The sequence below is a fragment of the Corvus cornix genome, chromosome 4, assembly GCF_000738735.6.
Source record: "Corvus cornix cornix isolate S_Up_H32 chromosome 4, ASM73873v5, whole genome shotgun sequence".
Classification (NCBI taxonomy): domain Eukaryota; kingdom Metazoa; phylum Chordata; class Aves; order Passeriformes; family Corvidae; genus Corvus; species Corvus cornix.
The window spans coordinates 50,793,167-50,819,854 of record NC_046334.1 but is presented as its reverse complement, the minus strand read 5'-3'; the positions used below and the strand labels follow the sequence as shown (position 1 = coordinate 50,819,854).

General features: G+C 37.0%; 1 protein-coding gene across 2 annotated transcripts in view; it reads left to right on the top strand.

The window, feature by feature from the left end:
* The window catches only part of NWD2 (NACHT and WD repeat domain containing 2), a 54,206-nt gene that overhangs the window by 1,868 nt on the left and 25,650 nt on the right, over positions 1-26,688 (top strand). Inside the window, exons 2-3 of one of the 2 annotated variants that reach the window (XM_039551093.1) lie at positions 19,171-19,279; positions 24,049-24,165. In XM_039551093.1, coding sequence (XP_039407027.1) covers positions 19,171-19,279; positions 24,049-24,165 — 226 coding nt within the window. Of the gene's footprint in view, positions 1-19,170; positions 19,280-24,048; positions 24,166-26,688 lie in introns of those variants that run through there. The other variant, XM_039551092.1, reaches the window with a different exon arrangement.

Sequence of the window (26,688 nt, the reverse complement as noted above, 5' to 3'; positions counted from 1 at the left end):
CTGCTTTTAAAAATGATAGTGGGGGACCAAAATTTCGGAGTGGTTACAGGTTTTGTTTATGAACATTTAAGGACTCTCAATGACAAGAAACAACCATTACTATTTATTGGTGATAGCACTTCAACAACTTGATAGTTGTTGAAGTATTACTGACTGAATGTGACTTTAAAAAAGCTGTATGTGGATAAACAAGAAATTAGCCTATAATGGGGTTTAGATGTCATCTAATAAAGTACTTTGAAATAGAACTGTTGTTGGTAAAACACTTGAAAAAATTCACAGTGCAAAAATTCTGGATGAAAATGTTGAAGTATTCCTACTAAGTAAACCTTTTGGCACAATTCAAGCCCCTGACTACAATGTATATTTGCATGACTAAGGCCTCTCTTGTTAATTTTCAGCATATCACTACAGTTTGTACCCATTCTCGATGCAGAGCATTCCTGAAAAGGGCAGTGAGCCCCTAAACTCACAGAGGTAGACTTGAACTGTGGTGTCAGAGAAGCATAGGGATTAATCCTGCTAGCAGTCACAAGAAAAATTTATCTACCGCTGAAAGTGTACAAACCTAAAAGAAGTTTTCTTGAATTATATTTAGTAAGTGTGTAGGGGAGAACTCTGGTAATCAGGTTTTGGTCTGTTCTTTACAAACATACTTTAGTATGACTGAAATACATTATGTTTTTATTATGCAACTAGGAAACTGGTTATTTGAAAATTTTCTTAACCAGAAGCCCCTAAAAAGAACAAGTGGAGACAGTAAGCATGGGTAATAGGAGATTGCTTCATTTTGCAGTCTTGTTTTCTAGAGGAAATTTTGTGGATAAATGAAACTGTATTTTCTCCTAGTAGTTAGCAGTATTGTCTTGCTCAAGTTGTTGATACCAATTAATCCATCTTCATATCACTGAAAATGACTGGATCTTTAGAAACATGGAAGTTGCTTTATTATTTGAATACAAATAAATCTATTTTCATATTTCAGTAGATATAAGCAATCAGCAATATTTCAAATATGCATTTAAATAGGCATTTTGGCTAAGAGAGGTTGAAGATTTTTATTGGTTTTTGGTTTTCTCGGGATATTTTCGTATTTCAAAGTGATAAGAAAAGTAAGTAATTTGCCTGATTGTAATAACTGTTCCATATAGAGATCTGTGAACTGTAACAGCAAGTCTACTTTCTCTGCTACTCAGTAGTGCCTATGTAGATGCCTGCCATTTACATGCAGTTCATGTGAAAAACAACAGGTGTAAACTCCCATATGGTTCCATTACATGGAACTGTGGTATCAGCCCTATATAGGTTCAGAACATTCCAATGATTCTTGTCACTACTTCAAATAGATTATTTGAGTTTCAAAGTTTGCTGTTTCAAGAAGTTATGTGGTGATGTAAGGAAGTATTACGAGCTCTGGTTGAAACTGGTGCCTGAACTGGAGTTAGGAATTTGTCTTGAAAATGAAATCCAGTGAATTGGAACAAGCAGTCAAAACTCTGAACATTTTAAATCCTGTTGGTTCTTCTCAAAGTGGGGAAATCAGCCCTTTGCTAGTTTGACTTAAAGTCTTGTAATTTCTTTGATTAGCTAAGACATGGATAATTTTTTACTCTGAGCTCTTGGAGTTTTAGTTGTGAAGATGCCTTAGTAACTAGTAGAAACAGATGAATGCACTGACGAGGGATGTGTATAAAGCCAAATCCTACACACAGGTGGTTCCACTGCAGACAGGATGATAAAACCTTTATATAGAATCTGTGTGTGTCCTGACACAGGTGGTGTTAGCCAGCCTTATCTCAAAGTGTAAACAGGATTGCACCTAGCGCTTCACATGGTATGGATTATACCTTTCCCAGCCACCATTTCAGCTACATACTACACTCTCCTCTGTGCAACACCCTTGCATGCTTCCTAAGTTCCAACACTGGATTGCTGTTACTGGATTTTGACAGTTAATAGTTTTTAGCCATTTTTAGCCTATTAATACCCTTCTGTTACACAAACAGAAACAACTTTGATGAGATCATGAACAAGCTTTAACAGCCCTGTTTAACTCCTCATGGTTTCTGTGCCTCCAGTACCCATTTTTTAAAACTATTAAACCAACTACTAGTTTTGACATGATTAACAATCCTAACTATGAAGTCCTGTGTATACATGTAGAAATATAAAAGAAAAGAAGATCTTATTCTATTAGACGATACTACTGATATTACCACCACTTTAATGATTCCGTTGCACAAGCACAGTATAAAACTAACCTGTAAAGCTGGAACTTCACTGGCTTCCCCATGAATTGCCGGAGTGAGATTTCCTCGTCTTATGCTATTGAATGACTTCGAGTTTTCTTGATTTATTATTCAGTTTTTCACCTTAGTTTATTTCCATTGACATGCATCATCCAGAACATTGTATTAATTTGAAAAACACTCAATTCTAGTAAAGTACAAGTGTTCACTTGCCAAATTTACATATTTTCTTGTGATACATAAAGCAAAATTCTGACCAGCAGTTAGTTTTGCTGACTAGAGAAAGATTAAATAATGACTGCAGAAACAGGTCTTAGCAATGTTTTCATTTGGACCTATTGTTGTAGGCTTCTTTGCAGGAATTACATGTGTTTTTATCCATGTGGATGAACAAGTGAAAGAAAATAAAGTCATGTGATTTTGTAGTTTGGAACATGATGGTAGGTAACTCAAAGCACATGAAGAATTATGATTGCTTTAATTACAAAGTTATTGCCATATGTGATAAGAGAAAGGCATAATCTTGCATTCTTAGCATGTTCCAGGTCTGTTATATTATTTTTACCTGAAATATTGTTTTCCTTAAGGAAAATATAATTGTTGAAGTGGAAAGTTATTCAAAAGCCAGAAGAATGCTTAATGATGGTCCGTTCTGACCAGTCACAAAATACCATATGGTGTCCCTGCTTGGATACGTTACATGAAGATCTTTTTATAAAGACAATTTTATATAATCTGAGTGGAATTTATTCCTTAGCTAAAGAAAACCACAGATGTTCAAGTGCATGAAATTGCAAAGGAGGTGTTGCGGAGATGTGGAGACAAATAACTCCAGGACTTTTTTTGTGCTAAGTGTTAGTTCTGGTTACCTAATTTTGTACCTATTTATGGTCTTGTGTGACGCACATCACTGTAGTGTTTAAGAGTCAAAAACCAAGGTACCACTTGGGGAAAAAAAAAAAGGGGAGTTCAGTAGTTTTAGAGATTAAGTGTCTCAGAGTTTGGGAGAGAAAAATCATTCAAGTACCCAGGTTTGGTGTGAACCTTGATTTGAAATGTGTCTTATTTCAGGAAGTCCAGAGGTTAGATACCAAGCATTTATTAAGTTGGAAAGAAACCTGCCATTTTCAGTACTTCTTCTATGTGTAATTTTCTCTTTTCTCTTGTGCTATGGAACAGCTCCATTGTTTTTGTGGTTGAGCAAAAAGCAAGATCTGACTCTCCTTGAGACTGTATGACCAAGTCTTATGTAGGCTTTAATTTTTTCTGCAAGGTAGAGTATCCTAGCAGATCTCAAGCAGAACCAGTACAAGATGAGTTTTTGCTAAGGAGATCCTCAAGCCTGTTATTCTGTCACGCAGATAAACTCCAAAAACTATAATAATCTGATAGTCTGTATGAAAAGAACTGCTCTTTGTGGCCTCCTGTTCTTCGTGTGGGTTATCTGCTTATGCAGCCTGTGGACTGGGCTACGGATTTGCTCTAAACGTACCAAATACACAAATGGCAACATCGAGAACTTTTGTTTAATTTTCCACAAAAGGTAGGACGTGCATTTGACAACAATACTATGATCAAGAGGTATTGGGTGGGGTTTTTTTAGTAAAAGAGCAAGCAATGTAATTTGTTGGGTTTGTGGTTTCTTCTTGATGTGTAGAAGTATGCAAAATTATCTGAAACTCAGTCGCCTTCCTGCTAAGCAACACCTGGAGTTACCAGCTTCAAATGGATTAGGTATTTACACTATCTACTTAAAATTTTTGACCACATATCCATTCTTTTATAATATTTAAAATATTAAAATTTTTTGTATTTTTTCTGTATCTATAGGTGTCTGTAGACACATATGCACACATATACATAAATTATATAAAATATTATAAACCCTGTAGAGTGGTATAAGTGGATGTGTGACACTCAAGCCACACTGTCATAGACTGTATTCAAACTTGCTGGTAGTGCTCAGTCTCCTATGAGACCTGAATATGTTCAAAGGGTATCACTCAAGGTTGTATTTCTAGCAATGATGAAGAGCTGCCTGGATTTTGTTGCATGCTATTGTAAAAGTAAAAGCTTTACAGAGGAGTTTAGATTTTATCCACAAGTAAACTTGTAAACAGAGTTATATGCACCTGCAGATTGGGTTCTATGACTGCTTTTCAAAGTGTTGAAGAAATAATATTAAAACAAAGCAGAACTTACAATTTCTTTTTTTTTTTCTTTCTAACTTGGCAAATATTGCTTTATTTCTTCAGATGTGTTTGCATGCTAGGCTGTGCCTCGTTCTTGGGGGCAGTGGCTTTCTTTCAGTGATGAAGAGGAACTTCTGGACCCTTCACACGGTTCCTATGTACAGTGAGGGACAATGAAACAAGTGTGCAAATTCCATGCGATATTAATATCTCAAATAATATACTAGATGACGGACAGCAGGGGTATTGAATTGGGTCCTTATTGTGAATTGCTCCCTCAGCAAGGTGTGAGACCTTTGAAATGAGAGGCATTACCAAGCAGGCAGCATCCCAGTGCCTTCCCTCATCAAGAGAGGGGTGTTTGTTTTCTGCCTGCTCAAGGGCAGTGGGAAGACCTCTCAGCTGAGCAGCAGTCTGCTGTGCAGCAAGCTGAAGAGGATTTCCAAGGCTGTGTTTCAAGGAGGCCACGTGTATTCTGTGGTGGGATTTGTGTAATCACATAAGAGCAGTGTAGTACAAAAGGTACATAACTACATAACTTGGCATCCTATCTCTAAGCTTATGCAGAAAAATAATTCCTCTTAAGAAACTTACCTACATGACTGTGTGGGCATGTGTCCTCAGGTTTGTGAACACACAAGAGAAAATACTACATTAGACTTTGAGTTTTGTTTGGAAACTTTTAAAATATATATCACATAAGCAAAACTTCAAGGAGTTACTAAACTTCTAATTCAAGATATGAGGGCAGTGCCCAAGTGGTAATTATTTTCATCTAAAACAAGTCTTTGAAATTCCTTTGAATTTAGCATCTGAAAGAGTATTTTGTGATGAGATATCCTTTCAGGCTGCAGTAATAATATGTTACTAATATCTACCTACAGTAATTTAAGGTTTTAATATATTGAGGGTGGTAGATATAAATATAATATCATAAATCATCATGTGTATGGAATACAAAGAAATCTGACAGGTTTTATTATAGGCAGTGCTGTTCAAGACAACTGCTTTATCCCTTTACTGGAATTTTAATTAAAGAAGGATAATAATAGATAGAGAACACAATTTAATCATGATTGTGTCAGTGCTCCTCCAAAATAACTCCACTGGCTTGACACTACTCTTATTAATATAGGGTTTGTATCAGAGAGAAGTTTTTACTTACAAAATCTATAGTCAAAAGGGGAGTAGAGCTAAATCACAGGTAGCTGAAAGCAAGCAGTGTAGCAAAGTAAGTAGTAAGAAGGCCCGAGTCAGTGCAGAGTACCATGTGCATGCTGCTGTGCTGGGCAAGGAGGACACGTACCAAATGCAGGTCTTGTAAGCCACCTCTTCACCATCATAATTAAATGGCTCCCTCTGTCTTTGGCCTTGTCTTAAACTTCCTCTATCACCACCTGTTATTGCCCACTGTTGGAGACAGGGCACTGTGCTGGACAGAGCAGCTACAGTCATTCTTGTGCAGAATCTGGATCTAGAGGAAAAAGTCACCTTTAGAGACTAGATTTATCAGAGTATTCAAAATACACTTCCTGCCAGAAACTGGGAAGACTAGCAAATGGCAGGACTTCCACGCTGATCTTAATCCAGAGTCATGCTGTTGTACGTATCAATCCTTGGGATTGATCAAATAGCTAAGCAGGTCAAATTTCAAACTGTCAGAGCCTGTCAGATACTCTTGTTCAGCCTGCTGTTAGCATTTCCTGGGGTGGAAGAGCTGCAGTCTTCAGTATAGTAACACTCATCTGTGGTATGATTAAACCCTTGAAAAAATTTATTAATAGAGCCCATTTCACTCTATTAGCAATTGAGTACCTTTACAGTCTCATCTAGGCTTTATAAATCTCCAGACTGAAACAGGTGTTGAGATTATTATAGTATATGTATGATACATAGCAATGTTATTTGTGAAATTCTTATTTAGTCTCTAACTAGTAATGCTCTGCAAAACATTAAGATGAAAAGAGAATTAATGACTTAGAGCCCTATCTGGACAGCTTTACTTTCAGAGTTTAAGTTAGGTTAAAAATATTAGATTAAGATTACTTTTACATGATTGAGAACTAGTGAGTAACCATGTGTGTTAAATACCTTTAGGTGAGTTATCCATACTTACAGAGTTATGCAAATCAGCTGTTACATACAAGATAAACGAGAAGCAAATGCAGTAAGATCAGGCTTAGTAAGTTAGACCAAAGGAGCCCAATACTCCTCTCTGACCCTGGCAATTTCAGATGTATGATGAAAGAATAATGAATCACAACAGGGACAAAATGATGAAGGTTATGTCTTTGTGCTTAATAACCTGTGAGGCCCTTTGCTTCCATGAATTTGTCTAGTTGCTTTACTAATTAGTCAATAGTCTTGGTGCTTGTAACAATCTTTCCAAATCTTGAGATAGATTATTGCCCAGTAAAATGCCTAGTCCTGCTAATTTTATTGGGAATTTTTTATGAACAAGACCATGCGTATTCAGCCAAAGAAGAGATCTCAAAAAACAGAAGTGAGAATATCTGTGGAGAAAGGATACCTAAAAGCAGATCTCCCTAAAAGAGTAACTTTATCCAAAACCATCATTGTAATGATCCATTTTTGTCTATTTGTGTATAGAAAGAGGTTAATTGTGAAGACCTAGGTATCTGAATGTCCTTGTTCCTGTAGAGGTATTAAAATGGAGCCATACTAGGAAATAAATAAGGAAATGACAGGGTTCAACAATCTAAGGAGCCTAAGATATGAGATCTGATCCAAAGGAGTCCAGTGTGTTATGCAGGACTCTAATCTAAGAATTATTTTATTATCAAGAATTTTCCATCCCTAACTATGCCAACACGACACATCTAGAGGATCTTGCTTTACTGTCATAATTATCATAAATAATGTATGACCACTTTATAAGTGATTTTCTTGTAACTAAGGAGTTAATATTTTTATTTTTCCATACCTACTGCTGTTTAATAAAGGCCACACAAATTCTAGAAAAGGACATCAAAAGAAAAATATTTTCTTCCTTGATAATAGTCCTGGGGGCTACATTCATAGCCTGTACTGTTCTGGCAAGACAAAGTAGTAAGTTCTGAAGAAAATTTCTATTTTTCACCCTATAATATTTTTGATAGTTCAGATATCAGCAAGCAGTAAGTGTTGATCTTTTTAGGAGTGGTTGCTAGAAGATACTAGGAAAATTACAGAATCATATTATTATTTGAGAATGGTCTTGTTTTACCTATATATGTATTCTATTACATTTTAAAGTGATGAAGAATTACGCAGTGATCTTGAAACAAGTTACTGAAGCATTTCTGTTTGTGTGATCCCTAATTTGGTATATCGAAACACTAGCAAAATTTGGATCATGATTTTCTTTGAAATGCAAGTCATTTCCAACATAGGATTATAAAAAATTAAGCCATCTGTGGTGAGCAAAGTTAATGCCATTGAGTTCCATGACATGCATCTAAAGCAGGTATGTGTGCGTGTAACAGAGGTACAAGGGACCTTAGACAGCTATTTCATTTGTCATTTTTTGTTGTGCAAATCACAGACTACAGGCTGCAAGGGACTTCTTGAGGCCTTCAGATGCGTGCTCCTGCCTGAAGCAGGAGCAAACATACCTGTGCCATTCCAGATAGATTATCTCACTCTTCATGAGCAGTCTCCAAACCAGTTAAGAAAATACAGGGGAAAGCAGACTGTACAGCACACTGCTGTGGTATGTCTTCCATAGCACTATGGTCATGCTTACAAGCAACATACAGACACAAAATAAGCTCATTAGTCAATAAAACGACCAAAAGTAAAAAGTTTCTTGAAAACTTCCTTGTTTAGAATGAGTTTCAGTAGCTTTCAGTAACTGCTGTATGTAATTATTCACAAATTTTTCAAATCCAGTTTTTGCCTCCTCATCCTTTTACCATGTCAGGAACTCGATCTGAGCATCTGTACAAAAGACAGATAATATAAATAAATAAAGTCCCATAAGGATGATTTTACCATGGATGCATATGTCCTGCAGTGGTCTGCTTGTTTCAGGTGAAGCTTTTCCGGAAATCAGGCATTTTTGAAATGTCTCTAATGTTATGGCTCATGTTACAGCTTTTGCTTTGATGGTTTATTTATGAATGGGAGGAGGAGACTCATTTACAGGATTTCTCTTATTTACATGGTGATTTGTTGGTCTGATTTGTTTAATGTCAGTCAATGAGTTAATGCTTTTCAAAAGAGAACAGAAGACATGTAGAAGACACAGTTCATCATTTATTCCTCTCTTTTTTTAGAAAACAGAGATTTAAATGCAAATAATCTCTTTATACCCTGCCTGTTTTAATTAAAAATGTTCTTTTTTACACTTTCTATAATCAACCATGTATAATATTATATAATTCTATTAAGCAATTCCATTGCTGGTATATTGTTCCAATCTTAATGCCACAGTCAGCTCCTCACAGTCATTATGTAAATTCAAAATAGTTTCAAACAAAATCTCCAGTTCCGGATTCAGTTCTCTTTAACCGTGTGTAGGTGTGGCAGATAAAAGATTATTCTTTCTCTATTCTGTGGCCAAGGGACAAATACCTTTGTAGGCACTGAGAAAGACTGATAGTGTTTGGCAGTGCAAGAAACGGAAATAAAGTCAAGTCCACCCTTTCAGCTAGATTCTACGCTGCCATTGAGAGCATAGCATCATAAAAGGTCTTTATCCTCCTTTAAAGGTAATTGTAACTCATTGGGTATATTATCGGGAAAATAAGAGTGAAGAGTTGGGGAGGATGGATAAAGTAATTTGAAATTGCTAATCTGAGAAATATTCTGTAGTTCAGTCACCAATTAATTAAGTTGGTAGGCCAGTTCTGGAAGTTTTCTTTAAATACTATTTTCTGTATCATACTTGTATAAGGTATTTGTGAGAAATTAAACTTACTTGTTTCAAATACATCTGCTTCTCAAATGAAGTGACTAGAACATGTGTTGAGCTTTTTCAGTTGCTAACTCCTCAAGATTGTTAAAATGCAGATTTACTGTTACCTTTACATAATGTGGTTAGCAAGCAGAAGAAATTAGTAAAACCTAAAGCAAGAAAGCAATAGCTAGGAAAATCAAGGCATCAGAAAAATATTTGACCAATAAAAACAGGTACATTATAGAATTTATTAAAAATGGCCTTTTCAACTGGATTATATAATCTTCACTAAAAATAATGCTTAGATGAATCATTAGAATTGGGAGGGTAAGGAGAACAAGATCTGATAAATCACTCTTCCTTTACATGTCAATCACTGTTTGCCTCTCAGACATTACATAATCCATCAAAACGAGCCAACTTTGTAAATTATTTGGCCATGTTCAATGAGTTTCAGTGTAGACCCTACCTGGAATTCTCACTTTTAAAAACTCCTGTACCACAGGTCCTGTAAGTGGGTGTTAATACCAAGGCTGAAATTGTCTGTCAGTATGTGAAGTAGTCCTTTAAAGAAATCAGTTGAGATTCTCTTCTTCAGGCAAGCTGTAGTTGAGTTTCTGGCATCCCTCCCTCATGGAGTCCCATTGTTCTGGACTTAATGCCCTCTTGCAGCTGCTCTCCTTTGCTGGGGTTGTCATTTCATTTCTTCATCTTTGGTAACAGTTTCTACAGCAGCCATGAGCTATTCTGACTGATCAGTGATGTTATTTAAACCTCTCCATTTAGCATCGAGAAAAAAAATCTGTTGCAAAGAAAACTCCTACTATGTATTCATGCAAGCTTACTGCACTGGCAGCAACCAGCAACTCTTATTCTTGTGTGGGTGCTTCTGCACACCCAAAAGTGTCAGGTTCGAGACTTTTTCATCTTCTGGCATAAAAGTCTTCGCATCTTTCACTTGAAGCCCATACAGTAGGCTGCATTTATCAGTCATGCTTTTCCAGTCGACCCAGCCGAGTTCACCAGTTTTGTAGACCCAAACTGTGGCTGTATTGCACCAAACTTAACGAAGAATGCAAGCTGGATTGGAACTCTGTGACCTGTGCCCCTAAAGTAGAAAATTTAGATGAGGGAAGAGCAACTTCACTCAGGAGCCAACAGTGCTTGCAGAGCTCTTCAATTGTTTTGCAGTACCGCCAGATGCAAAGTCACATAGGAGTGTTTACTGGAATTTCTTCAGAATGAGGTGTATTTAATAGTCCTGTACTAGCCTGTACTGTGAAATAAGTGTGTGCTTTTATGAGACTGGCTTTCTTGTGGTTTTTTAGGGCTCTGATCTGCTTTATGCTTTCTCAAAGCCTACAAGATACTACTTCATTCTCTTCAAGAACATGGACCTGCAGTTATGAGGAAGAATGTGACATCCTTTTGCTTTATTGACTGCCACAGCCTCATTACCTTAAGTGCCTTAGTAACACACCCTGATGGTTTTCTCTTTGGTTTAGTGATGTGAGAAAAAGAAGTAGCAAAGCTACTGCAGTACACGCAACTTAATGGTTAAAAGCATTTTCCAGTGTTGTAAGCCTTTTTTGGGCTTTCTGGAAAATTCCATAATTTTTTGAAGTGTGAGTTGACACTTCTCAATGAATCAGTGGGATTTTTGCCCATAACTTTGTTACTGCACTGGCCCTTACTTCTGTTCTCTGTTACTCATATTTCCACAACTCATTCAGAACTCCTCCTTTAGATTTCACAAGAAGTTTTTCTTTCACATTAATTTTGATTATAGTAGCAAATTCTTGTCCCTAACAGGCCTTGTTGTTTTCCAGTGCTTATTTTAATAACCTTTGGTGTTCTGCAGAGATAATTTTTAGACTTAATTTAGGTGTTTCTAAATGTGCTGTGTCTTCAGTTTCTCCTGTCACATCATTTAATTGTATGACAATAATGGTTTGCAAATTGTCATGTTTTCTGGAGCTTTTCCTAACTTGCTTGCTTTATTAAATGAAAGAATTAGACATTTTTGAATTCTTCCACTTGTGCAGTTTGCAGAGTGCAAAAGGCTCTCCCCCTGTAGAGATTCTGCCTTCAACCTGTGGTGTTGCTGAAGCTCCTGCTGTTTGTTGGCATTTGCATGCAGATGCGTCTGCGTTTCCGTGTTTGCCACAAATCACAGTCAAGGGACACAAGGACACCTATGCACCCAAGGAGCAGTCTAGGAGCATTTGCAGGCTTGGGAAAGGATTCCAGGTCAACCTAGCTTTTCTTGTTTTGTTTAAGAGCATCTACATATAAGGGTGCTGTGTTCCCAAGGGGTAATGTGAGGTTAGTTAATTAGGACACGATATGAGATAAAATTCTCCTTCAGAGTCCTCATCCATACCATCACCACTAGACTGACAAAAGAGTATGTACTGTTTATTTACTGGTTGATTTATTTATGGATTGAGAGATTTCATGCAGACTGTGGAAGTCAGTAAGGTATCAAAAGATACGGGTTTTCAATATGTGCCAAATGATAGAACTTCATTTAAAATCTGCTGAGATTAGCAGATCTTTCCATTAACTTCACCAATGTTTGGATCTGATTCCAAAATTTGTTTCATGTAAGCATGCTGCATACAGAGTAGAACTGTCAGAAACCAATATTTGTTTCAAATTGGGAAGACAATCATGTGAATAATGAAAATTTGAATCTTGACGTTTGTATATAGGAACCACTTTTCCCATCTGTTATATCAGTTTAATATTGATGTTTCCCCTAAATTCTGTATTTTAACATGGTTCTTGACTCCTCTGATTTTATTAGTGAACTCTTTTTGGTTTTAATTGTTTGGATGTTACTGTTAAGCCAATAGGTGGCACTGGTTAAGCATATTAGCAGTCAAGATGCAGGGCATTCTATAAAATGACACTGAGAAGTCTGGCCATTATAATTTTTAAAACATAATTTTAAAAAATACATGTTGCATATGTTTACTTACTGTTTATGTGGTTTTTTACATTTGACATCTTACTGAACTGACAACATGGAACATTTCAGAGAAAACTATGCCTCTTTTAAAATCAGGTATTGTTTGATTTGGGGCTAAAAAAGAAGAGGTAATTGCTGCAACTATAAGTTCTAGGCTTATTATTATGCCCTACATTATGAATCCTGCCTAGTTAGGTCATTTGTTTGTTTAAGTGTTCTGGTGTAGATCACAAATTTGTAGTCACATCCTGTCATTTCTTCCCACTTGAGAGACACATTTCAGAATTACTTACCATCTTAATGTTATTTTTCAATATTTATTCTGACTTTCATGACAAGCAGACATTCCTTTGGGCTGAAATGCTTTGTCCAATCTTGTAGTTATGTTTTTTTAAAAACTGAGAAGGTTGAGTCACGTAGACTTTGTGCACGTCTCATGAGAGAGCTCCAACCACGAGATGGAGTGAGGACATGCAGCTGTGTTACATCACAGTAATGTTGCAGTGTTTTGCTAATCAGAATTTATTTGGATGGTTAGTTAGTTGTGGGGTTTAGTTGAATTAATGAATGGTCTTCAGTCTGTCCAATTTCTCATTTGCCTTCCAGAGAGCCAGTAGAGATCTGAAGGTTGGCATTGTTGTTTGGGGAAGGGACACTGGGAATTGACCCAGAGCAGCTTGTTCCCATTCCCAGTCTACCTAATCTTGGGAAGCTTTGGATGCCTATTCTAATGATCTCTCCCCACAGGAACTCCAAGGGAAAAAAAATGACAAGTGTCCATGGAGTTCATTTTCTAGGATGGCAAGGGTACTAGGGAACTCAAGGTTTTTTTCTACCTCTCTTACCTGCTATATGATTCAAGCTCAATTATTGCTTGCAAAATGCTCTGATTCTGAGATGAAAGGCACTATAGAAATGCAAATTACTTATTATTATGGTATTATTTTCAGAGACAAGTTTTCCATAATATTTAGGAACGTGTTACCTTCTGGTATTCGAAGTTTCTAGTAGCATGGGTAATACACAATGCTGTTGTGCCTTATCAGTAAAAAGTGTAGTTTAAAAGGAATAATTCAGTTGAACAGTCAAATGGGTCAAGAACATACTAGCATTAAGAGGCTTGACAGCCACTTCTTACTTGGCACTGCTGCTGAGTAATTTTTAACCTTAGATAATTAAAGTGCTGAAATTCTCACTGCAGCTACTAGACAATGGTTATAAAATACCCACTTTTTTTTTAGTATTGCAATGCATTAAAAAATCCTGTGGCAACAATCTGTCCTACCCTTCTATCAAATCTAAGCACTTAAAAACTTAAGAGAAAGCAAACAGCTGGATATCTTAGTGAACATGCATTCAGGACTAGATCAGAAGTTCACTGCTCATCCAGAGCTTCCATAGTTGCACAAGAGAGTCCAACATCATGTGTTAATACATGTAACGGTGTGAAATGTGCAGGGGACTATGGCAGCAGAGAGGTGGGCTGAAAGCCGTGAGGTGAAGACCTCCAGCAAGTGTCTCTCCTGACCACTGCAAAGCACAAGAACACCAAGAGTGCAGGGGATGATAAAGAAATTGTATCTTCCGCACATACAAGGAGCTGCTCTTTCTTGGGTGACTGCCTGGAGATGAAACCTGTAGACAGCTCTGTGACCCCATATGACAGTCATTTCTGTGGTGCCTTAAACAGCTGCAAGAGCAGCTTTTCCTTTTTTTTTTTTCTTCTTTTTCTGCCTGGGTTCTTCCAGGTTCAGCTTCCTGCCGCAACTTGTTATGTCAGTCAGCAATTTTCCTGCTGGCTCTCTCAAGCTGGGTATTGCAACATTCCTCTGTCAGTCAAAAAGTGGTAGGGCAAACATACTCCATGCTTAGGATTTTCCTCTGCTTGAGGGCCTTAGCTTGCATCATGCATGGATATGGTTACTCACAGGTTACTTTTCCATTAACAGATTGTCAACTTGAATGTGCTGCTCCTTTGATAGTGGTTGAGGGCTCACTGTCCCCACATTGGCACCTCCTTTGCAACACAGGATAGGCGAATGGGGCTGAGCAATCTCCTTGTTCAGCTGCATTGAGCCTTGACTGAGTAGAGTCGTTGTGTGACTGCTGCCCACATACATGAAAACAGCCGTTCACATCAATGTACTCAGACCAGTACACCACCAGCAAGGAGATAAACTGTTTGGTCTTAGGACTGAATAACTGCTGCTTGGGAGTGGGCAATTTCCATCAGGCTTACATGTTAACTCTTCCTGTTCACTTGCATCGACATTTTGAAATTTTCTTCAACAGGGCTGTGTTCCGTGACTTAGATTTATCCCAGAGATTAATGTTTGGCAACTCTTTGTAAATCTGCATCATCTGTTTACTAACACAACAATGAAAAATGTACTTGCTCTATTAAAATAAGTGACTTTAATAGCAGAACAGCTTGTGTTTGAAGGTCAGACTTTGGCATGGGAGTAGTTCACACTAAGAAGCAGCACCTTGGCATATTCTAATGAAAACTGGCAGTGGTTTGACTGAGCTACAAGCCTTCAGAAATCACACTGCACACAAACAGTTGTGTTTATTGGACAGGAGAAAGGATGTAGATGGATATGTGACTAATTCAGTTCAGTCCTCAGGATTACCCTGGGGAGCATGAGGAGAAGGAGGCTGCACATTCTTAGTCAGTTCCAAGTGCAGGGGTGGGCAGGGCAGTGTGGTTGTGGAATGGCTTAGGAGGCAGCCATCTGCAAGAGATGGCTCTTGTATGGGAGATGTGCACTCAGCAAGTCACTGTCTTGTGCAAGACTTGGGGTTTGGGTTCATTTAAATAGTGGAGAAAAGTTTAGGGTTGGGGGTTTTTTTTTAAGTTTTCTTTTATGTTTTATAAGATTTAGTTTCATTCCCACAGTTTATTGTGAACTATTATTTGTATTTCTGAGTTTCAGAATTAACATCAAGAGGTGTAGAAAGCTCATCTCACAACTACTGTCTCATTTTGTCTGCTAAAAGAATGTAATTTAGTTAATCTGTTCATCTGCAGCAGCAGCCTGGAAGGCGGAATTTGCCTGTGTGACATTTTTGTTGTTAGGAGCTGCCAGCTTCACAGATTTGCTGTCACTTTAAATCAAGTTAGATTATATTTAATTAAACCAGCTTATCTGCCATCCATACTAATTACCATAGCTCATCTTAACTATATACACTTCTGTTTCCTTAAATTTTCAAAACTTACTTCATTTACAGGAATTCTTTGAATTAATTAATATAAGCACCAGACTCAAATTCCAATTAGATAAACACATTCCATTAGATATGGAGGTAGGAATAAAAATACAGAATAGGTATGCTGAGTGTCTTATCCAGACCACAGTTCTAGTTGAAGAAATGTTTTATCTATTTCATTTTTAAGATATTACAAACGTAGAACTACTCCTGCAGTGTGTTGTTTCATTTTGTGAACAAGACTACACATGTTACGCTGCAGGGAACAGCACCATGTTCTAAAACTAGAGCCAGCGGGGTTCTGCGGTATAAATCCTGTGGGCATAAACACGAAGTAGCAGAACTGTTTTATCTGTTGTAAACCTCAGACAAAATATTTCCCATTTGTCATTTAATCATGTTTACTCTTAAATTCTGCTTTTTTCCAATACTTCCTTTTTTTGTTGTTGTTCCTGCAACTTAGACTTCTTTAGATCCCTAGTAAGAGTGTTCTCTCTGCTGTCACGCTTAATTAACTGCAAACAATAACTGTGTATTGTTGCTTCCTTAATAACCAAGCTGTAGTCATGATTGATTTTCATTTAAAAAGGCAAGTATCATTTTGTTCTATCTCAGTAATTGAGCAGTAAGTTGGTTTTCAACAGAACTTATTCTACTTGATCATGAAGATATGATGCTCTGCATTTTCATAAACTTCCATGCCAAAATTAACCTGTATTAAGGCAAAGAAAATAGAATATATAGTCTTCTATGACTGACTGATCTAAGGGTCTCAGTTACTGTGAAGTTAAAAAATGAAGCGTTTCAAATAAAGCAAACTACACAGTTAGCTTTTATCACAAGGTACAGCAACACCATTGCTTTGGAGCCAAAATATTGCTGTGTTGGCACCATGGCACCCTCTGACTAATTAGCCTTGTTAGCTGTGTGCTACATTCTGCAAGAAAAGGATGACTTAGACACTAAAGCATGAGAGGAAATTAATGATTGTGGATCCTGAGGAGGGAGAAACTCATCCATCTCTTTTATTTACTGACACAGGCAGCTCTGAGCTGAGAGTGCTGGTTTTTTCACTCAATTCCTAAATAATTGTAGGATGTGTCTATATTCATCGAGATCTGCAAGTGAAGTAAATCTCTCAATCATCACTATCTAATACACTTTGACTCACATCATAGTGGGGTCTTGGTGTGCATGAATTGGATTCCTTTTCGATGAAAAACTGGAAGATAACTCGAGGTGCTCACCAAATGCATTCCAAATGTTTGTGAGGGTAGAGCTCAATCTAAAGTAAAATGCTCTGAAAAACATACGGCATGGGCATTGGGTCCTTGGCACCAGCTATTTTACTCTACAGCTTTGCTCCCACTAGCCCAGACAGGAGCAATTGTCCTCCCAGGTAGTGTACAAGCAGCCTGGATAACTAAGTCAAACCTGCAAGTTCTCCTGAGAGACAGGATTACTGCAGGTTGCAAGGGGTACTCAGGTCAGGTCACTTGGGCTAACCTCCCTCCTGAAGTGCTGTCAGCAGAAACTTGGTCGACCATGAACTTGTCTAGTTGAGTCTTGAAGTGCTCCAAGGACCGCAGAGCTTCTTCTGGTGTCCAACCTGAACTTCCAAGCTGTAGTATGTTATCGTTGTCTTTGTTGTACTCTCTGGCACAAAGAGCTTGTCTCCATCATCTTTGTAAATGCCTTAGAAGTAATTGTAGGCTGCAGTTGGGTCCCTCTTACACTCTTTGCTGGACTAAACATGCCCAGGTCCCTCTATCTCTCTGTGTAGGCCACGTGCTTTTGGCCTCTATCTCAGTAGCTTCTCCAGTTTCCTCCCTCTCCTCCTGATTTGGGGTTTCCAGAGCTGGGCATAGCAGTCCTGGTGCAGCCTCTTTAGTGTCGGGGAGAGGAGTGTAATAACTGCGCGAGAGAAAGTGAGGCTACACTCCTCCAAATGTGCCCAGAGCAGGGTCTCTTATTGTCAGTGTTCAAATTGGATATATAAAAGCTCTGCACTTTAGATTTAAGGTCTCATCTTGCGTGGTGCATGGACAGTCAAATGGGAAAACTTGTGATGAAGCAAGGACTTTAATGCTTCTTGGACCATTGACAGAACACGTAAGCATAGTTAGTATGTTTTAAAACATTAAAGCATAAATACATACTATTACATTATTGGACTTAGAGAGGATGTTTTCTGAAAGCTACTATGTCTCTGAGTTTTTTCCACATCAAAAGTTTGTGAAGGAAAAATTGTGGTAATTCAGATAAATTGGATTAAACCTGACTGTACTTTTAAGCCTTTTGGTGTGGACTTTCTTACTTTTTTTACCTTTTACCTTTTTTATTTCATGAGAAATAATTCTCTGGATGTTTCTGGATTGCTTTCTGTTCATGAAAATAAGTGGTAATTATACTACACTTTTGTGTAACATTCCAAATATATACTTAAATAGTAAGAAGGATATTATTAGTTTGGTGTAATAAGTTAAATTACAGATTTCACACTTTCCTAGAATTTTTTAAATAAAAACATTATAAATCTGTGACTATGATTCTATGAACAGACGTCTGACTCAGATAAATCAGCTGTGGCTCTGATTGTGGCTCTAAAGCATTGTTGGATTTGCATATATTTCTCTTATTTGCAACAATATGGGAAATGTCAGATCAATTGCAATCTATTGTTTTGTTTCAGTGCAGTTACACAAATAATGGGTGCCCTGCAGTAGATGTTCTCCACCATTCATGAGTTAACACTTCATTTTCCATCATATGGCACTGAGAGCTAGTGGTTTACAACAGTTATGTTCTATTTTTGAAAATAACTTAGCAACAGTGCTACCTCTGTGTGGTTTCAACTCAGTTACAATATAGCAAAATCCATCACATATCATAGTCTTGTGAAATAGAATTTAGTATCTACAAAAGATTTCACTACTAAACGAATTTACTGCATATTTGACCATATGTGCAAGTGGTATGTTTTATATTAATGTGTTCAGATTAACTTGGACATACTGAACTTAATAATAATTTTGGTTTCATTGCCATGTTGTACTTCATTATCAAAACATGTCATTTTGCATGGTAAGAATAACATGATATCAGCACTGAGCATTTAGTATTATAGGAGGAACCACCTGGGCAAAAGATAAATAATGCTATTAATGATAAATAATACTTTTAGGATACTATTAGGTTAAAGATGGTGAAGAAAGTGATAGCATTTGAGACAATGTTATTAGTTCATCTTGTTGATTTATTTCTAAGTATTGAGATCTCTTTCACCTTTGGTATATCTCTTTGTTCCATGGTGTTTCTTATTTGTAAAATTCAGCTTTTTGGAAACTAAAAAGAAATTCTGACTGGTGAATTACAAAATGAATTCAGCTCCACTGAATTGTAATGTGCTGCAAAATTAAGATGCATATGAAGCACAATTTTGCCACATACCAACACATTTACACGATTTTACATGTATTGTTACACGTGCAAACACTTCCATGTGTTTGTACAACATACAATTTGGGGACTAGATCCCAGCACTTGATTTTCATTAGTGCTCTGTGTGTGTTAAGGGCTCATTTTTAGTGAAAAATCTGTATCCCTGACTAAAAGAAGGGTTTATATAAATATTGTTAATAGCATCTTTTTCCACAATGCAGATACAATAGCAGAAAGGAGGGCCCTAAGAGAACATGTGTATCCTAAGCTGAGAGAATTCTGCAGAGAAAACTATGGCTTGGAATTTCAGGTAGGTTTCATTGTGTTGAATCTTGCATTACTTTATCTTGAAATTAACTCTATTTAGAACAGGTAACATTTTTAAATATCATTGGTAAAACAGAAAATTACAAAAACTTTGTTTCACAGAATCACATGCAGAATTGTTGAGGTTGGAAGGAACCACTGGAGGTCATCTAGTCCATTCCCTGCTAAAGCAGGTTCACCTGGAGCAGGTTGCACAGGATTGCATCCAAATGGGTTTTGAATATCTCCAGAGAGGACTCCACACCCTCTCTGGCCAGTTTTTTCCAGTGCACTGTCACCCTCACAGTAAAGAAATTCCTCATATTTAGGCGTAACTTGCTGTGCATGAGTTTCTGCCCATTGCCTCTTGTCCTATTGCTTGGCACCACCAAGAAGAACCTGGCTCCTTCCTCCTGACACGCACCTTTAGGTTATTTGTATGCTTGGATAAAATCCCTTCTCATTTGTGTCTTCTCCAGGCTAAACAGGCCTAGCTCTCTTAGCCTTTGATGTACTTAAATTATTTTACAAGCAGATTTGAGGTAGATTCTGAAGGGATGAAAAAACACCACCTCTATTTTAGATATTCAAAGTATATAAGAAGAAATAATGTTACATCTAATATACTGTGTTGTGCTTCTTGAAACCATACTTAGGTTCCACTGTAATGTGGAAAGTAATTTAACCAGGTGAATACCAAAACTGATTACCAAAATGAATTGAACATGGAACATATTTATTGTGATTCTACGCTATGGAATTTGCTTCCTTTGACGTCAACTGTAGCATTCCTATCGCTTCAGTAAGTTCATGTTTTCCTTTGTCTTATGAGAGACATAGACCCATGCACATCTTTGGCAAGAGCCAATTAGTAATAAAGACAGTTGTATTTGATTTAAAACGTGTTTGGCATCACTGTTAAAGTCACTGGTACTTTAAGTCAGGTGTATCCTAATTCACAGTCCCTTATATGTCAGCGGGCATGGAAGAGACCGTTTCTCTGCTAAGAGAAACAAATACAGCTTGTGATGTTGTAAAAATGTTGTTCAGTTTTCCAAAAATTCTGGCTCTGCATCCACAAGCTTTCCTCACATACTTATTGACCCCAAAAACTCATCTCTCCAGAATGTAGCTTAGTTGGAAATAGCTAATGCCTTTTAGGCAACATCCTGTTCCTCCCAGTGTATTATTCTTGATGCACATGCAGCTGGTTTTTAATCAAAATAACAAGTTCTTAAATTAGGATATTTGGTTTTAATTCCCTGAGTCACAGTGGAGTTGCTGAATCTGCATGGTGGTAAATTCCAGTGATTTTTGATTATGGCTATGAAAGAATTTCATCTGAAGGTCCTAGCTCATCAGCTGGTTGGGAAGTCCCAGCTGCAGTGATACATGAAAGGAATAGCAAAAGATATTTAAATAATATTTTTCTTGTATTACTACCATGTGATATTCATGGAAAATATCAACCCCTTATTTCTGTAATCTTTGAGGAGTCATCTTGGTGAGGGAAGTGTCTCTTCCAAGTAGATCATAATCCACTGAATTCTTTGTGAGAGGAAACATTTCTTTTTTCAAACAGATTGTAATGCATCTCCAGGGAAGGAGTAATTAAGTTTACTCTAGTTGATATCCATGGAAGCAAATTATTTTATTGTATAGTTTCAACACCAGGAGCATCTTCAAGTGATATGAGGTCTGAGAGACAGCTCTACTGACACAGTTCAGAAAACTGCTAGAAAGCTATCCCATTTCTGTGGAAGCAAAGTAGGAAAATGTACAAAAATAACCAAGGAAAAGTAGTCTTTTGAAAGACACTCTGAGGTAGACTTTAGCAAAACATTTTTTTTTCTATTCCATACACTAAATTTCTTAGGTTAGTAGGCAAAATCAAGACTACAGTTTTTAGTGCAGTGGTGTGAATAAAGTATTGTGTACTTTTCAGATACAGGGATAAATTTATATTTCTGTGTACAGAGCAGAACACATAACTTTTCATCCTGATATGTAATCTTCTACTGACCAAACAAGAACTACTTTGCATGTGACTACTACAAATGCACTATGCAGGACACCCTCTACCTAATAAATCATGACCCAAATGAAATGCATTTGAGTACATGCATTACTCCAACTTTCACTGAGTCACCTGGCTGCACTCAAAATTGTTTCAGTTGTTGCAAAGCATGAGATCTGTCAGGTGTCATCAGTTTGGTGGGAGCTGTTACTGAACATAATCACCATATGAGGGGAAGCAGAACTGACTATATTCAATCACACTATGAATGTGTTTGCTTGATGGACATCTTTTTCATTGTATCAGAAAATATTTCAGAAAAAGACATGTATTGACAAAGACTGAAAGCAGGTAAGCTGGGGAAAAGACTTTGAGAGCATAGGGTGGTTTTGACCTGAAATACAGTACTTTTACCGGGGAGGATGGAGAGGTTAAAGAAAGTAGTTGTAATTGAAAATTTTGGAAGATAACTAAAGATAATTAAATAGCAGCATACACTTTTCTTCTTCAGAACAATGAACCATTTAAAATAATTTTCAACAGGATATATATGCTAAAAAGAAAGTGGAATTTTGCATGAATGAAATTTTTAGTTCTTTTCTTAAGTTCTTGGAAGTGATTAAAATAATTCTATCTCCTAAGAAAAATCTGTGAAACTGTAAGATTGGTAGGACAAAAGCTAAAGTAAGCAAAAGGAAACACTGAATTATGAATGAAAAGTCTCTTTTTATGTGACTAGTGTGGAACTGAACTAGACCAGTGACAGCCCACTGCATGTAAGGAGCTCTTGCAGAGGGCACTAGTTGTCATACGACCTTGGAAGTTTTACTAGAAGTTTGAGTGGGTGTTTGTCACACATTTTTCCAAGTATAAGTAAAAACATGCTTCAAAATCAGATATAGTTGTCTCCTTGTTCCATTTCTTAATTTTGTAAATCCTATTTATTTTAGTTAGCATAATGAGCAACTGATGAGACATTTTGAAATTCTTGGTGTCTTCAGAGGTTTGATGGGTAAAATATTTACTCTTGCAGTACAAAATTATAACATGTTAAGATACTATGCGCTAAAACTGTTACCCCATAAAATAACAAACAGCCACTGAGCCCCTACAATTATCTGGTATTCCAGGGGGTTTCCTCTTCACATTTATAGAATTAATGTGATTTCTGAACAGTTAATTAAAATAAAAATTGCTTTCATGTTTCTGAAGAACCTGAGCAGCACAATAAATTCATTCAACAAGTAATTGAAATATTTCTTACTGTATGCTAAGATCTGTATCTGAAGGATTTTATAATGAGAATATTTAAGCTTTGTCATACATCATGCAGGTAATCGGACAGATGAATACAATGTGAAGTTCAACAAAAAAGTTGTATTAATAAATAGCAGAAAGTAGAGAGGAAGAAGGGAACAAATATTTTCCTGAGACTAAAAGAGAAAGGGCAGCAAAGAAGTCAGTGCAAGTGAGGGAGATAGAGAGATTATTTGAAACGCAGTTTTGAACAGCAGAAAATGCAGGTTTCAGCAAAATTTTGCTTTGTTTGAATCCCAAACTTTTAAGGCAGAAATAATCAATGAGACTGTTGGTAGTGAAATTGCACATAGGCATAAATAGCTCTAGGATTTGGTCTTAAACCTTGGTATTGGTATGAGAAATTTTCCAAGAAGATTAACCAGCTCTAAACTGCTGAAATTTAGTTTTACATCAACTCATTATTAATTCTTATGTTAAGTCTTCAGGCTCATTTTATAATCTGTTTAGACAACAGCTAATTTTATGATTCTGTTTCTTGCAGAGTGCTTCCACAGTACAAACAACATTACAATAAACAATTTGGTAATATATTCATGTAATAATACAATTTTGATTGGTTTTTTAACTGTCCATTTGAACTTCTTTTTGTTAAAGTTACGTACAAGATGTTAAGAATCAGTAGTAACTTAAAGGTGAGAGTAGTAGCTTGTACCATGAGTTTTGTTCCAAAAGTAGTTCAGGCATATGATCTCTATCTTTTTAAATTCGATTTCCCACAGTAAGAATTGGGCCTTTTAGTTAAAATGTATGGTGAAATCACACTTAATCATTTAATTTTTCGTATAGGTTTAACATGAATGATTTCTTCCAGGAGTTTGTTTGCAACTAATTAGGGTCACAAAACTGAGTCTGTAGCTACATATGAAAGGCTGGACAGCAAGCTCTCTGCCACTGCATATCTGTACAATCTCTGCTTCCACAGTACAAAGAGCAGCTAACAAAGGAAGTATGATAATGGAGAACCATTCCTATTCTTTCTTTTGAGCCGTGTGCACAGGATGAGTTTATATCCTGTGGATACTAGTCACACAGGGTGTCAAACCATGGTCTTGACTGTGATCCACAGTGAGATTCCCATTAATTTTCATGGAAGCAGGATTTTTTCAATGCTTTTGTCATTATTCTTACCTATTCCTATAAGCAATTTAGTAGCAAATAAAAGACTACATCAAATCAAGAGCTTGTCATGCTAATCTCCCTATGACTATGAAATGAGAGATTGTCCCAGGAGGGACTATCTGGGAGGGAAAGTAAGAGGCTGGAATTCTCATTTATATGAGGAAACCCTGCCAGTCTGTGTAAGGACTGGATGTAGACCTCATTGCTTTCTACCACACTGAAAAGCAAAGCTTAGTGCACAGGATGTTGGCAAAGCTAATTTTTAATTTGATTGGTAGAAAGGGCGTGTGGTAACTATGTTGCATGCTGTTTTCCAGGTCATAGACTTATACTGGGGAGTTGAAGCAGATGAATGGGACAGTCCTGAGCTGCAAAAGACTCGTATGAAGCTGCTAGAAGATTGCTTGAAAAGTTCTGCAGGTCCATGTTTTGTTGTGGGTATAAAAATAATGTTTTACTTTATAAGAAAAATATGTTATCTATCCTAACGTGCATGATTCAGTAACAAATGCGTGGTTTCTTCTTTCTAACATATTTTATGTTCATTGCTGTGCATTTGCTATGCAAATATTTCCCTATGCAGCTCTGTAGACTAACAGTGATTACTCAGTATTAGTGGAGAGGAAAGAAGGATCTTTTATGATCAGTCCTCGTAACAAGATGGGTATGATTCTACTACTATCACAACAGAATTATTGACAACTTGTTTAAGGAGGCCACAGTTAATTAATTCTTGGCACTTCTCACACATGCATTTTCAGCTGTCCTAGAAAGACTTAAAAAAAAACGGCAGCAAAGAAGAACTCTCTGGTTTGACCAGCATTTGCTGTTTCGTGTCATAAACCCAGGACAATTTAGGATGCCAGGTATTAGAGAATGAAAAGACTGGAGTTGAGTGACAACCTGAGGAGGCTCTGAGTCTGTGATATATACAACTGATTGTTCTCTCCATGGTCACTTGCTAGGCTTCAATGCAAAACAGTCTTAAGACCATGCCTTCACTATCCCAAATTTTCTTTTCTATATTTGCCAAGAAAATGATTTATAAAAAGTACAAAGTTTTTCTCCTTTGTACCTAAACATAACTAACTAAGTCAAGTCTAATTCTTAGACTTGTCATAATAATACAGAGAAAAAACTGTAAGTCCTTGATTATTTTCTTAAGGGAAGAATGGTAAATAGTGAACTGAAACCACAGAATCCAGTGGGATGGAAGGGATGCAAAACGCTGGCTGCTGTGGAAGCTGGAGATAACATCTCTCCATGCCAAAGATTAGACAAAGAGCAACCTGTAGTATGTGTCATTCTGTACTTCTGTCACACCCTTACAACCATCCCTCTGGCTCTTATTCATTCACCTGTTTGCCTCCCTTTGTTACTTAGCTTCAGAGCCCTGGAGAACAGAGACTTGACCATAAGAACCCAGCGTTTGGAGTACAGAGTCTGGGCTGGGTTTGATGCTGTCATGACACTGTTTTTCACAAGCACACGCTGGCCCAGATCTCTAGAGAGTTTGGGTAGCTTTCATCTTGTGTGACTATATTTAGTTTTGTGGGTTTATTTTTCTACTTTCTATCTTCCCTTTGATGAAAAAAACTAGAGCTGGAACAGAAAGGCATGGAGTCTTTCATGTAGCAACACCCAGTGTCCTTAGACATCGATGTTGTAAAATCTCTGACAGTGAAAGAAACCTTGTCACGTGCTATTGCTGCATATTTTAGCAGCTCAGAATCTTGAAGCTTTTAAGAACTGCCTGCCTGATACTGTTACTAAGGAAATCAAGCCAAATCAGAATTCTTAAACAGAACAAAACAGTTAGTGAAGAGGTTGCAGTGAGCCAATGATTTCAATATTTATTTCAGGTTTTCCAAGGATGGGCCAAAGTAGTAGCTCTCCCAATGACTAGACTGGCAAAACCACAGAAATCTGTTTATGCACATTTGTTCTTTCCTCTGCTGTACCATAGTGAGATGGGGCTTATTTCATTTACAACAAAAATTGAAGATGATTCTACTCCAACAAGCATAATTAGTTTTAATTTATAGTAACATAATGAAAAATTGACTTTGGCACTGCAGGCTTTGGGCAACTTGCCATTTCTTGAGGAAGTTCTATAAAATGTGCCACTTCTTTTCAGCTGGTGGGTTGGGGTTTCTTTTGTATTTATCAATTACCACTTTTTGAATTAAGACACAGATCTGGGATTAAATGGAACTATTCAGAAGTAGCTACTTGATATGGATTGATTTTTAAAAGTGTTTCTTTATGGCACTTTGTGCCTGCATTGTGATATTGGATGGAGAGAAAATGAAATTCGGTCCTTAAATTAGTGCAGTGAATTAGCTGGAAGTCCCAAGCTTTTCTCCAAAAATGAAACAACAAAATCCAAATTAGCACATATTCATAAGCACAAGGAGGAGACAGTTCTGAAAAAAATGCGGAACTAATTTCCTGTAAACATTGACTTTGGGAATGTGCAGTTCTTCTCTTATCTGCTGCCTGACCTCTATTAATACTTGATTCAGTTAAGGGAGAGGGAAGTTGTTTGGGTTTTGGTCAGGTTGGGGTTTTTGTTTGTGTTTTTTTCTGCTGTATAAAATCAGTGCCTATTATACTATCATTTAAGTCATTTAAATACTCAAAGCTTTTACTGTAGGTAAATACGTACCATGCTATTTTTGATCTACAGAATAATTTATGAAGACTCATATATGAGGGGAAAATACTTTTCATACAAATTTTATGCAGAAATCTTGTCTTTGAAATCTACTTGGGAAGATTGAAATCCAGTATATTTATAATTGTGAACTGCTAAACTCTATATTGCACAGCAATACCAAAGAAAAAATGCATTCAGTGTATCACTGGAACCTTTACATTTACATACATCCTGCAAGTTATAACACATAGGTGCTCTTTCACCTGCATACCATCACACAGTCTCTGCCTGAACTGCT